This window comes from Coenobita brevimanus, chromosome 77, assembly GCF_032717465.1.
Source record: "Coenobita brevimanus isolate Jiangsu-jjx chromosome 77, ASM3271746v2, whole genome shotgun sequence".
In the NCBI taxonomy this organism is placed as follows: Eukaryota; Metazoa; Arthropoda; class Malacostraca; order Decapoda; family Coenobitidae; genus Coenobita; species Coenobita brevimanus.
The window spans coordinates 8,320,051-8,333,567 of NC_137030.1; the positions used below are offsets into that span (position 1 = coordinate 8,320,051).

Sequence of the window (13,517 nt, forward strand, 5' to 3'; positions counted from 1 at the left end):
AGAGGCGAGAAAAAGAAGAGAGAAAACGGTGAAGGAAGGGAAGGAATGGAGGAGGATGAAATGTAGGGGAGAAAGAGGCAAGGAGTGAAGAAAACGAAGAGAAGAAGGAAGAAAAGGAGAAACGAATAAATATAATGTAGGAAAATAAAGAAGGTAGGAAGGCATGAAAGAAAGTAAAAGAAAATGTGAAAACAATGAAGAAAAAGAGGGGAAAAAGAAAAAACTAAATTATATATAGAAGTATTGTAGGAGAATAAAGAAGGAAGGGAGGCATGAAAGAGAAAGACATGAAGGTAAGGAGCAAAGAGAAGGGAGGGAAGAAAGGTGAAATGACAGAAATAACGTAGGGGAATAAGGAGGTATGGGGGAATGGAAGAAGGAAAGAAAAAGATGAAGGCAAGGAGTAAAGAGGAAGGGAAGAAAGAAAAGGAGAAATTGCAAATAAGAATAACATAGGAGAATAAAGGAGGCAGGGAGGCATGAAAGAAAGAAAGGCAAAAAGTTAAGACATAATAAATCAAGGGAGGGAAGGAGGAAGGGAGTCAAGGAAGAGTGACAGGCGTATAATGGTGACCACGTGTCTGGCAACATCTGGCAGCCCCCGGATGTAAATAAAGTCTGGGAGGTTCCGGCCAATGATAACTCGGTTTGGTTACTTCGGCTTTGTTTATCCATTTCGGCTTTACATACGTGCAACCTGCGTATTGGTTTAGGTATGATTCAGGGTTACTTTACTTTGTTATTATGGATTATTTAGATGTGCATGGATATAACTGGGATTAATATTCTTTTGTTGCTTGACTGTTTCTTTAAAAATGAGTTTCGTTACGGCATTGTTTAAAATTTTGCGTTTATATTTTGTCTGGGTATAGGGTGAATGTGTATGGATATAACCTGAAGGTATTTGTGTATCAGTTTTGCAAACTTGATTGGCATAGCTGATAAGAATGTTGGAAGTTTGTAGTGAATGTTTGTGTGTCTTGATTTTACAGCTCCGTGACTTGTTCATTCGCTTCTGTGACCCGCCCTTCCTGATGTCTGTGTGTGTGTGTGTGTGTGTGTGTGTGTGTGTGTTTTTTTTTGGGGGGGATATACAAGTTACCCGTAAATAGCGATCCTCTAGAAATTCACGTGGCCTTATGTGTTACAGTGATGGCTCAGTCGGCTGGTGTGGGCTTGGGTGTGACAGTGGGAGTAGGAAGTGAATATCTGAGGCAAGGTGGATACTGAAAACACTGAACAGCCCACAAAATACGAGAAATCGGCCGGCGGAGTGAAAGTGGAGGGTTATATGTGGTCCACTCTGTATATTTTTTGTGTATTGTGTAGATATTTGGTCATTTACGCTCTTCACCTTAAGTTGGCGTAGATTTCAACCTTTTGTATCTTATTTCGCATAATTTAACGGCCGTAAAAAAAAAAAATACTACAGTTCTACAACCTTTCCAAAGCATTTCTACGTGACTTGCATCTTTCTTTCTTTCTTTTCTTTCTCTTTTTTTTCTTGTGTTAATCTTTTGTTATATCTCAGCTTTCAAGATGAAGAGATTGCAGTTGTAGAGCAGGTAAAAGTACAGACAGGGATTGATAGTGAGGATGTGTGTGGTGAGGTGTGATGTGTGGTGTGTGTGTGTGTGTGTGGGATGGGGTGGGGTGGTGTGGTGTGTGGTGTAGTGTGGTGTGGTGTGGAGTGTGAGTGTGGATGGTGACGTGCAAAGGTGTGACTAGTATTGTTTGAATTTGTATGATTTTTTGTTGGTGTTCTGTGAGTGTGCATGATGTGAGAATGTGTGTCTGGATGGTAGTGTGGTTGTGTGGTGTTATTTGTGTGGGTGTAATATGAGTGTCTGGATGGTGGTGTGGATGGTGTGGCTGGGTGGTGTTATTGGTGTGGGTGTAATATGAGTGTCTGGATGGTGGTGTGGATGGTGTGGCTGGGTGGTGTTATTGGTGTGGGTGTAATATGAGTGTCTGGATGGTGGTGTGGATGGTGTGGCTGGGTAGTGGTATTGGTATGGGTGTAATATGAGTGTCTGGATGGTGGTGTGGATGGTGTGGCTGGGTGGTGTTATTGGTGTGGGTGTAATATGAGTGTCTGGATGGTGGTGTGGATGGTGTGGCTGGGTGGTGTTATTGGTGTGGGTGTAATATGAGTGTCTGAATAGCGGTGTGGCTGGTGTAGGTGGTATAGATAGATATTGTAGTCGTGATCTGTTTCTATAATGTCATAGTAGAATTAATTTTGGTGTTCTGTGTATTGTATTTGTGTGGTTGAGTGTGGCAGGGTGGTGTATGGGTGGTGTGAAGTGTGTGGGTGGTGAAAGTAAGTGGTATGAACGTGTGGTGTTATGGTGTATTTGATATTTTGATGGTGTTTTATGCGTGAGAATAGTTGATGGTATAAAGAACTGGATGTGTGGTATGGGGGGTGTTTTGAAAGCGGTGTGGCTGGTGTAGATGGTATGGACAGATGGTGTGGACAGATGGTGTGATGATGGTATATGTGTTGGCGATGCTGTATGAGGATATAGACCTATTTGTTAATCAGATTGGTGTGTGGGTGTGGGTGTGGGTGTGGGTGTGGATGAGTGTATGGGTGTATGGATGAGTGTATGGGTGTATGGATGGTGATGATGATCGTGGTGTGATGGTAGTACATAGGGATATATTTAATGGTCTGGTAACATTGTAAAAGTGCGTGTGTGTTGATGGTGGTGTGATTTATTGGTATGTGTAAGGTGTGTGTGTGATGGTGTATTTGGTGTGGTGACGGTAGGATGTACTTGTTCTGATAGTACTGTGGAAGTGAGTGAGTGGAGATGGTGATGTGACTGAGTGGTGTGTGGAGGGATGGAGTGTGTTTCTGGAAGGTGGTATGAAGATGTGGTGTATGGACGGTATGAGTATGTGTGTGGATGGTGGTATGACGATGGTGTATGGAGGGCATGACAGTGTGTGGAAGGTGGAATGACTGAGTGGTGTATGGATGGTCTGAGTATGTATGTGGATGGTGGTATGATTAGGTGGTGTATGAAGTGTGTGTATGGTGATGTAGGTGGATGTGTGGCGTGGTGGTATAGCGGAGGGGTCAAGTGGGTATGACTGGTATCCACTTAAGTGTCGAGGGCAAAGATGGATGTTCATTCTGCCAATTCCCACACATCCGCCACCTGCTGGGCTGAGGGTGTGGGGTGATCAGGTCCCGGGGTGTGGCGGTGTGCGCAGGGACAGGAGGAGGGTGTGGAGGGGTGAGAAGGGGAAGGAGAAGGGTGTGGAGGGGTGAGAAGGGACAGGAGGAGGGTGTGGAGGGGTGAGAAGAGTGTGGAGGGAGCAGAAGGGAAAGGGGTGATCAGGTCTAGCTGGAATTGTGGAAGGGAGGCAGAGAAAGGGACAGGGTCACTAGAGATGTGAGAAAAGAGAGAAACGGGGTGATAGGGTGTGGGGTGTGGGTAGGGGCAAGAGGAGGGTGTGGGGTGTGGGTAGGGGCAAGAGGAGGGTGTGGGGTGTGGGTAGGGGCAAGAGGAGGGTGTGGAGAGGTGATCAGGTCTGTCTGGGAGTGTGGGAAGGAGACAGGGGAAAGGGAAGGGATGTGGGAAAGAGCGAGGAGAAAGGGAAAGGGTGGCAGAGGGTGTGGCCAAATTCTAAGTGACATGAAATTTCTTAGATCCTCTTCCATAGCGATTTATTTTCCATATTGCGCCTTAACATCCTCTTGCATGCTGTTTATATCCCTTTAATACCAGCATATTTTGCATCAACGCTGTGGTGAGTAAATAGCCAAGGATGAGGTGTTACGATATTTCCGAACCCAGATAGACATATGACCCTCTGTTTGTGTGAGAGAGAGAGAGAGAGAGAGAGAGACTGCGTAGGAGCTGGAGGGTGCCCTGGAGCCTCATCTCCTGACATGCAAAACACAATGGTACCCTCTATTCAAGGTGCCTGGCAGAACAGCATCACCTCAGGGAACGGATTTCGAAATTACGATACTGAGAATCGGATATATAGAAAAAAAATTGTATGTGGAAGACTGGCATGTGGATCTGGACAGGTGGGTGAGTAGTGGAGTATATAAATGTGGAAAAATGTTTTACTGTGGATGGGGGTAGGGTAGGGGCTTGTGGAATTGTGGATGAGGTGGAGTTAGGGTTTTGATGGAGGGGTGGATTATGTGGACGATTGTGTAGGTGAATGTAGATGAAAGCAAGGTGGGTAGGTGGATGTGGATGCACTGGATTTTAGGGTTTTGATGGGTGGAAGAGATTGATAATATAAGGGAACGTGTGGGTGATGATGTGGATGTTTGAGATGTGGGATGGATGAAGGCAAGGTGGATAGGTGCTTGGGGAAGGAGTGGATATGTGATTCTATGGGTGGATGGGCTGGAATATGTGTTGAAACGTATGGGTGCTCACTGGCTATAAATGGGGATTGTGGCAGGGGTGAAGGAAATAGGAATGAGTCAAGCCTGTACTGACCCGTGTATTAAACCATTTGTATCATATATATCTTTAAATTTATGAATAGTTTTGTCACACGCTATTTCATTCGGTAGTGCATTCCACTGATCAATTGCCCTATTTGGGAAACTGAATTTCCTTACGTCTTTTTTGCCATTCTTTAGTATGTAGTTTTTTTTTGCAGTGTCCTCTTGCTGATGTCTGCCCATAGGTTATATATTCATTTATGTCTATTTTCTCATCCCCTAAGATGAATTTATATTGCATAATCACGTCTCCTCTTTTCCTTCTCTCCTGTAGTGTTGGTAGATTCAGTTGTTCTTTCTTCGTAGCTTACATCCCTTAACCCTTGGTACCCATCTTGTAGCTTCCCTTTGTACTTTTTCAATCTTATCTATGTATTTTTTTAGATGAGGGTTCCAGACTACTGATGCATACTCCAGGGTTGGCCTGATGAATGATATTATCTTTCTCAGCATGTCTTCCTTTATATATGTGAATGCTATTCTCATATTAGCAAGCAGTGCATACATGTTGCGTACCTTCTCAATGATGTGGTCAGCAGGAAATACTTTGTTATTGGTACACACTTCTAGGTCCTTCTCCCTTTCTGATACATGTAGAGTTGAACTTCCTAACTTATAATCTCAGTCTGGTCTTTTTTTTCACTTTTACCAAACTTAATTACATGACACTTGTCCACGTTGAATTCCATTTGCCATTTATTGCTCCATTCGTGTGTGTGTGTGTGTGTGTGTGTGTGTGTAATGATTAGTCAGGTGTAGGTGGGTGGTGGTTGACATAGCGTGATTGGAATTTGAGTGGGTGGGTGGGTGTGGGTGTTTGGGTGGGTGGGAAGGTAAATAAGGTATATGTGTGAGAGGGGATATGAACTCATTGTTTCTCTCTCTCTCTCTCTCTCTCTCTCTCTCTCTCCCTCCCACCAAACGCGTCAGTAAAAATGCATAACCAATAATATAAAGACTTGTTACGGACGCCCTTTATTTTCAAGAATCCGGTAACGTTATTTATATTGTCTTCCTGCCACCTGGACAGTTTTATTTTTATTATTTTATTTCTTACTGGAGGGTTTACACACAGCCTTCCTTAATGCCTTTACTACTTTGACTTTCTCCTGTGTTAAGTAAAAAGCTTAGTGTTAGTAAGGTGGCCCCGCGTAGAAAAATGTGTCATGTTTAGGATAACCGTATGTCGCGCTGGGTAGTAATCATTAACCCTTTCCTACTATTTTGCTTTATTGCACTATTCAGGAAGGTTGTTTTTGGTTTGGTTTGTGTCTTTCATCCATCTGTCCGTCTGCGCGTGTCTCTGTTATTATGGAAAACTGTTGGAAGGAATTGTACTAAATTTGTAAAAACATTTGAGATCGGTTAGAGGAGCAAGTGATTAAATTTTGGGAAAAAGAGTTCATAGTTCAAGGTCAAGTCAGTCACGAAAATAATGGAAGGAGGGTTGATGTTGTTGTTTTGAGTAGGTATTCGCACTGAGGCTTCTTGTTTAGTCTATTTTTGCTAACTACAGATGATATTAAATTCCGATAAGACTTTGTACTGAAGAGGTTGGTTAAGGCTATACCGGTACTTAAATAGTCGACCTTAAAAAGAAAAAAATCCTAAACTAGACAGTCATCAGGAAGAATACATGACACTACTGCATCACCGTACTGAAGGGGTTTGGGGGTGATTGACGTGGTACTAGTGTGAGAGAATGTGTTGGGGGTTAATGAGAGTGTTCCTGAGTTACGAGTAGTTGGGGTAATGGTTGGTGTGAACAATGGTGATAGAGGGTAGGGATTAGGCTGTTAGTGGATTTGTTAATGTAATAAATGAGTTATGTATTTAGTACTGCCCACACCATGAGTACTGGCACCTTTATTAGTACTGCAAGCACCACTGTTACCAACTTTACTACCCTGCTTCTTCTTCATGTGGGAAACGAGGTCAGATGATGATGATGATGATGACGATTTCTTTCAAGACTGCCACCACCATAACTACCACTACAACCACAGGTATAAGTACAACAACCACCATCATAACACTAGCAGGCTACAACCATTCCTACCACTAACAGCTACTGCAACCACTTCCATTCCATAGCAAAAATCACAACCATCGTCTTTACTACCACAACAACAATCACAACCATCACCATTACTACCACCACAACAATCACAGCCATCACCATTACTATCACAACAAGTCACAACCATCACCATCACTACCTTAACAACAATCACAACCATCACCATTACTACCACAACAACAAGTCACAACCATCACCATCACTACCTTAACAACAATCACAACCATCACCATTACCACAACAGCAGTCACAACCATCACCATTACCACAACAACAACAATCACAACCATCACCATTACTACCACAACAACTACTACTGCCACTGCCACCTCCACCACCATCGCATGATTGTGTGTGTAGAGTGAGAGTGTGTGAGTTTGTGACAATTAGAGGCAATGAAGCGCTTACAAAAGAGCTAATTGGGTGTGTATATATGTGTGAATGTGTAGGTTTTTGTGAATTTGTGTGTATCTGTGAATAGGGTGTAATTTTGCTTATGTATGTATGTATGTGTCTTTACGTATGTGTGTATGGTTGTGTTGACGTATGTTTGTGTGTGTGTGTGTGTGTGTGTGTGTGTGTGTGTGTGTGTGTGTGTGTGTGTGTGTGTGTGTGTGTGTACATATTAAGTGTATGTGTTTGTGCATATTGAGTATGTGTATACATATTGAGTGTATGTGTGTGCATACCGAGTGTGGGTATGTGCGTGTGTATGTGATCGTGAGTGTGAAGCCAGAACTGAGGAAGGTTGTCATTTTGTCGTCAACCTCCCCTCCTTCCTTCTTTCCCTTCCTTCCCCTCCTTCCTTCTTTCCCTTCCTTCCCCTCCTTCCTTCTTTCCCTTCCTTCCCTTCCTTCCTTCTTTCCCTTCCTTCCCTTCCTTCCTTCTTTCCCTTCCTTCCCTTCCTTCCTTCTTTCCCTTCCTTCCCCTCCTTCCTTCTTTCCTTCCTTCCCTTCCTTCCTTCTTTCCCTTCCTTCCCTTCCTTCCTTCTTTCCCTTCCTTCCCCTCCTTCCTTCTTTCCCTTCCTTCCCTTCCTTCCTTCTTTCCCTTCCTTCCCTTCCTTCCTTCTTTCCCTTCCTTCCCTTCCTTCCTTCTTTCCCTTCCTTCCCTTCCTTCCTTCTTTCCCTTCCTTCCCTTCCTTCCTTCCCTTCCTTCTTTCCCTTCCTTCCCTTCCTTCCTTCCTTCCTTCCTTCCCTTCCTTCCTTCCTTCTTTCCCTTCTTTCCCTTCCTTCCTTCCTTCCTTCCCTTCCTTCCTTCTTTCCCTTCCTTCCCCTCCTTCCTTCTTTACCTCCCCTCCCTCCTTCTTTCCTTCCCCTCCCTCCTTCTTTCCTTCCCCTTCCTCCTTCTTTCCCTCCCCTCCTTCCCTCTTTCCCTCCCTTCCCTCCCTCTTTCCCCTCCCTCCTTCCCTTCCCTCCCTCCTTCCCTTCATGCTTTCATTTCCTTCTACCGCTTCCATTCCTTCACTTCTTTCCTCCTTGCTTTCATTGCCCCTGTGTTGTGTCTTTCCCTCATTACCGGTATCTTTCGTACTCATTTCCTCCTTCATTCTTCCACAAGTTTTTTTTTTTTTTTCTGTCTTAATTCCTGAACTTCTCCTGTCTCATCTTTCCCCCTTCCTATCGCCCTTCCCACCTCTGTTCTTTCCTCTCCCATCCATCTTTCCTTTTCTTCTCTTTTTCCTCCTCCTTTATACGTTTCTTCGATCCCCCCCCTCTCTCTCTCTCTCTCTCTCTCTCTCTCTCTCTCTCTCTCTCTCTCTCTCTCTCTCTCTCTCTCTCTCTCTCTCTCTCTCTCTCTCTCCCTCTCCTCTCTCTCTCTCTCTCTCTCTCTCCCCCCCCCCTTCTTCCATTTCTTCTTTTCCTCCTTTCCTCTCTTTCATTCTCTCTACTTGTCTTTCCACATTCCTTCCTGCCTTACTTCCTACCCTCGTTCCTTCTTTTTCTTCCTTCCTTCCTATTGTTTGTATTCAGTCTGGCCTTCCTCGTTAGGACCGTAAATTGTGTGTGATTTGTCTGTCTATCTATCTATCTATTGCCAGACGCCATAATCCCTTAAGGGGTGGCCATTTGACTTTGAGTTACCGGTATTTGTGTTACGGGGAGGGGCATTAACCCTCCACCAAATCACTCGTTGACATGTAGGGAGTGTGTGATTTGTGCATGTATAATAATATACTTGTAGACACTCCCATCCCTCCTTCCCTTCCTTTTCTCCATCTCTCCCTTCTCTCCATCTCTCCCTTCTCTCCATCCTTTCCCTTTTCTACGTCTTTCCTTCCCTCCTTTCTTCTCATTCCTTTCTTTGTTCCTTCCTTCCTTCCTTCCCCTCTTTTCCCTCCATTTTTCATTACTTCCTTTCTCCCTTTCCGTCCCTTCTCCCCATCTCTTCCTACACTCCTTCACTTCCTTCTCACTTTCCCTCTTTCCTCCTTCCTCCCTCATTTTCTCATTACTCTTCTTCATTTTCTCTTACACGTTGCTTAGATTTTTCGTGTAAAACTACTCCTAAATACTCTTTATGTAGACCTTTGTTATGAATTCGTATATACAGTATTTTCTTTTCCTTTCTTCCTGTCTTCAATCCTTTCTTTCTTCGCCCCCTCTATCCCTGCTTCCATTTTCTTCCCTTTTCCCTCTTTTCTTTCTTTTCTACCCATTCCTCCCCCAATTCCTTCAATTGTTTTTCTTCATTTTTCCTGACGACCCACATCTTATACTTCATTTTTATGCTCTTCATCCATTCTTTATTTGTCTGCCTTCTTCCTTCCTTCCTTCTCATCCTTCCTTCCTTCTGTCTCTTCTATCCGTATTATTATTATTATTATTATTATTATTATTATTATTGTTATCGTTGTTGTTGTTGTTTCAGGGATAGCAAACCGTGCATCTTATTTTTGTTTCCAATATTAACGCTCGTCTTCAGATTTCTGTCACTGTTTCCTTCCCACCTTCAGCTGCATTTCATTCATCAAATTACGTCCCGCAAGGATTCTCGATTTCCTAATTACAAAATAATACCCCTCACAATTACAGCGACCTCTGGTGAGAAAAAAAAATCAAAAACAATAACATGACCTTCTACGCGACATAACCTTGATTTAATAATTGTCTACGTACAGTTACGGAAGGATTTTTTTTGAAGCTTAAGGGTGGCAAATTTACCGAGATAATTGTATAAAAGGGTTGTAGAGTAATTACTGGTTTGATTATCTGCGGTTGTTGTTGTTTTTTTTTGGGGGGGAGGGCATTTGGAAGCATTGAATGAATGAATGAGGTTTGGCGTCATCTTTCATTATAGTTACCCACTGAATGCCGTTTTTTGTGAGACGGGTTTTCTTTAATTGCATAGCGGGAAACTTTTTCAAATTGAAATTTGCCGCGTATTTCTGTTTTGCGATACATTTTTATTTTATGTCATATTTCACATCGTTGCTTTATCTTTAGTATTCCAATCACTGTTCTTTTTCTTTTGTCCTGGTATGTCCTGCTTTATAATCGCGTTCCTTCTTCAGCACGAAAGTTTCGCCTCAGCGGTATGACGGTATCCCATTCTATTATTTTTGCCATTTTCATGTGCAATGCTCGATAATTACCTTCATGTAGTAAATTTGTGGCAAATATTGTTAGTTAATATTAATGCTTTGTTGTAATTTTTGTCCAAATATATCGTATTGTTAAGTTACCAAATGTGTTAATTTATTGCCTCTTCCAACGAATTTGTAGGGGGCTATGTTTTTACTCTTTCTGTCGGTCTGTCTGTAGGCAAGATATATAAAAAAGATTATTATCGGATGCCAAAGAAATCTGGTGGATAGTTGGGCATTGGATCAGGGAAGAGTTGATTCCATTTTGAGTTTGGTCCAAAATTTTGTTGGCGTCTGCGGATGTATCCTTCTCTGAGATTGTGTAAGGAGGGCTGATTATGACCGTTGTTAACATCCACCAACAACCCTGCACGCCAGGATGGTTTGTAAATCATAAAATGGAACCGGGCTAATGTATGGCACGGCCTCCACTATGGATGGGGGAAATCTTCAAACGATATGCGCTTTCTGTGTGTTTTGTAGTTATGATTAGGTGTGTCGTTATGAGTACCATATGTGTTTCAGGCTAAATGCTTCAGAGTTGCTGTGTAACATTGAACGCAAATAATTTTCCCTAATTTTAGATTGAGATTAGTTGCTGTTACGTGTTATAATGTCATTCTGTTGTGCTGTAATGTGTGTGTTTATAGTACTGAGTGTGCTTTGTTGTTGTTTCAGGTTGATGCTTGAGAGTTGCAATATGGCGCCGCCCCCGCTTCGCCAGTACGCCTCCACCCCGGCCCTGTCCTCGGGTCAGGTGACTGAGGACACACCGGCGGATTTATTAGAGGGGGACATGAACCTGACAGTCATTTTGCCGGCCGGACATCACGTCAACATGTCCGTTGACAGGAGGTGAGCGGTGCTGGAAAATGAGAGAGAGAGAGAGATGATGGTCTGTCTATCATTCTGTCCATTCCCAGACGCCATAATCCCTTAAGGGGTGGCCATTTGACTTTGTGTTATTGGTTTTACGGGGAGGGGCACTAACCCTCCACCAACCCACTTGTTGACACGTAGGGAGCACGTATGGGTTGGTTATATGGTTACCGCCCAGCGTTGTAAATGGTTTCTTGGATACAGGAAACCATTAGGCTTGTCACTCAATGTAAAGCCACCTGTAAAGGAAAGAAAAGCAGTAAGTAACAGGAAAGATGAGAGATATAGGAAGAGAGGAGAGCAGACACAGAAAAAGAATGATAAAGGCTAAGGAAGAAGTAGGCAGCACTACATCAAGTGAGTGGATAATGGTACGAGAAAATAATACACTATTTACCCTAGTTTTAAGAGCCAGGATTGTTATCATTTTTAATAATAATAATAATAATACTTTCGGAATGGTAAAAACCATTAAAATTTAATAATAAAATGTAAAGCAGACAAGACACCCAGGTGACAATTTATGCATTACTTCGGCAACACCCAACGCCACGCCCCGACCATTGCCAAGGCTTCCTAAACTTGTCCAGGAAAGGCGGGGTCACACACAGATCAACCAGTAAGTGCTTTCTGGCCTAAATCCTATCTTTGCCTTAACCACGCCGTGGCTTTAGCATTCGTACGGACTCGTCACTGCATTTCCTGGGGGGTTGGTACGAATTGGCACGATTTCTGTTAACGTGTGCGTTTGTAATAATGTTGAGCTGTCAGTAATTCCTTTGTTGGTGCACTTTTAACAGTACGAATTAGCCTGATTTAAGTTAGCGTGTGGCATATTTATAAAAGTTGAGAGCTCCGTAATTCCCCCGCCATTACATTCGTAAAAATGAGTTGATATCTGCGCAGGGGAAATATATATATATATATATATATATATATATATATATATATATATATATATATGAAATTTCTCGAGCGCTTTTTATTGCAGGATGCTTCACCTTTTTAGGATTTTCAGCCGAATGAGGGACGGGGAATTCATGGGGAATTCATGGAGGCATGGAGGTGAAGTGCTTGAAAGGGTACAGCAGGGAAGAAAGGTTGCTGGTTCCTTGAAAGCAGTGATAAGAAACAGGGAAGTGAGCATGGAAGTGAAAAAGTTACTACATGACAGTATTGTGATACCAACTCTAACGTATGGAAGTGAAGCTTGGACGTTGTTGGAAGGACACAAGTCAAGAGTGAGAGCAGTGGAAATGAGTTATTTAAGAGGAGCCTGTGGAGTCACATGGAGAGACAGGCTGACGAATGAGGATATAAAGGAGCGTTGTGGTGTGGATGTGGATGTGATAGGAAGCGTTATGAGGAACACACTGAGGTGGTTTGGCCATGTGGAGAGGATGGAGGGTGAAAGACTGACGAAGAGAGTGTATGTGAGTGAGGTGGAGGGGGGAAGAGGGAGGGGGAGGCCGAGGATGAGATGGAGGGATGGGGTGGAGAGGTATATGAGAGAGGGGGGTGTGAGTTGGGAGCAGGGCAGTGAAATGGCGGGGGACAGGGCGACTTGGAGGCGATTTGTTTGTGGCCACCCCAAACGGGATTGAGGCGTCTGGCAATAGATAGATAGCTAGATAGTACTAATTACAGTATGCAGTGGCAGTGTATTAAAAGAAGTCGACGTATTGACGTAATCTTTACAGACTGGTTGGAACTGAGTTCGTTAGGAGAGTTACCTTGGGCATAGATCCTGGAGGATGGGGGATAAATCCCCCTCCACGATTGGGTCAGGGATATCTTATGTAATCCTCCCTTCCGACAATTCAAGTAATCCTGAGAAAATGAAAACTTAAACTTGCAGTTATCCTCAGGTACTTAAAGTTTTTAAACTGAAAAAGTTGTCTGAAAACATAAGGAAACCCGAAGTTGCAGAAAATATAGCAGAAAACGTTACTGAATCCGACGAAGCCAGTTTTTAAAATGAGCGCTAGTGATGATGTAGTGGTGTCCGATTTAGCTACAGGTAACGAATTATACAACATTTCTTTCATCGTACATAGTAGTTGATATTGTGAGTGCTTTGGTAAACTTTAAATACAAGCGACTGTATCAACTCACTTCCCTTAGCCGTGACCCTCTCTTCACTCTATAGTAAGCACCCTTTAATCTCTGAAGTGCCCCCTCCCCCCTCCTGAGAAATCACAATAATTCTGCGCCACTGAAAGTTAGTCTTTTATTTATGGTTGAAATTTAAGGGCTATATTATTAAAAATGTGAGTGCAAAGGTGTGGGCAAGCCCGTAAGTTTTGAGGGCCAATTGTGGAACACCTGTAGCATGATTAGTAGGTGTGTTCGGCCTGCATCCCACATCACAGCGTAGTCGGTAATAATACAGAAAGGTTAGACATGTTCAGTCATTCTCATATGCTTAAGAAATTGTTATCGCATAAAACTGGCAACTTGTCCATATTGCTGCGCTCTTAATTTTAATA

The 13,517-nt window shown here is 43.0% G+C and overlaps 1 protein-coding gene across 1 annotated transcript in view; it reads left to right on the forward strand.

The window, feature by feature from the left end:
• Positions 1–13,517, forward strand: part of LOC145408441 (uncharacterized) — a 295,795-nt gene that overhangs the window by 130,398 nt on the left and 151,880 nt on the right. The window contains exon 3 of the mRNA XM_080279170.1: positions 10,828–11,004. Coding sequence (XP_080135296.1) covers positions 10,832–11,004 — 173 coding nt within the window. The 5' untranslated portion in view covers positions 10,828–10,831. The remainder of the gene's footprint in view (positions 1–10,827; positions 11,005–13,517) is intronic.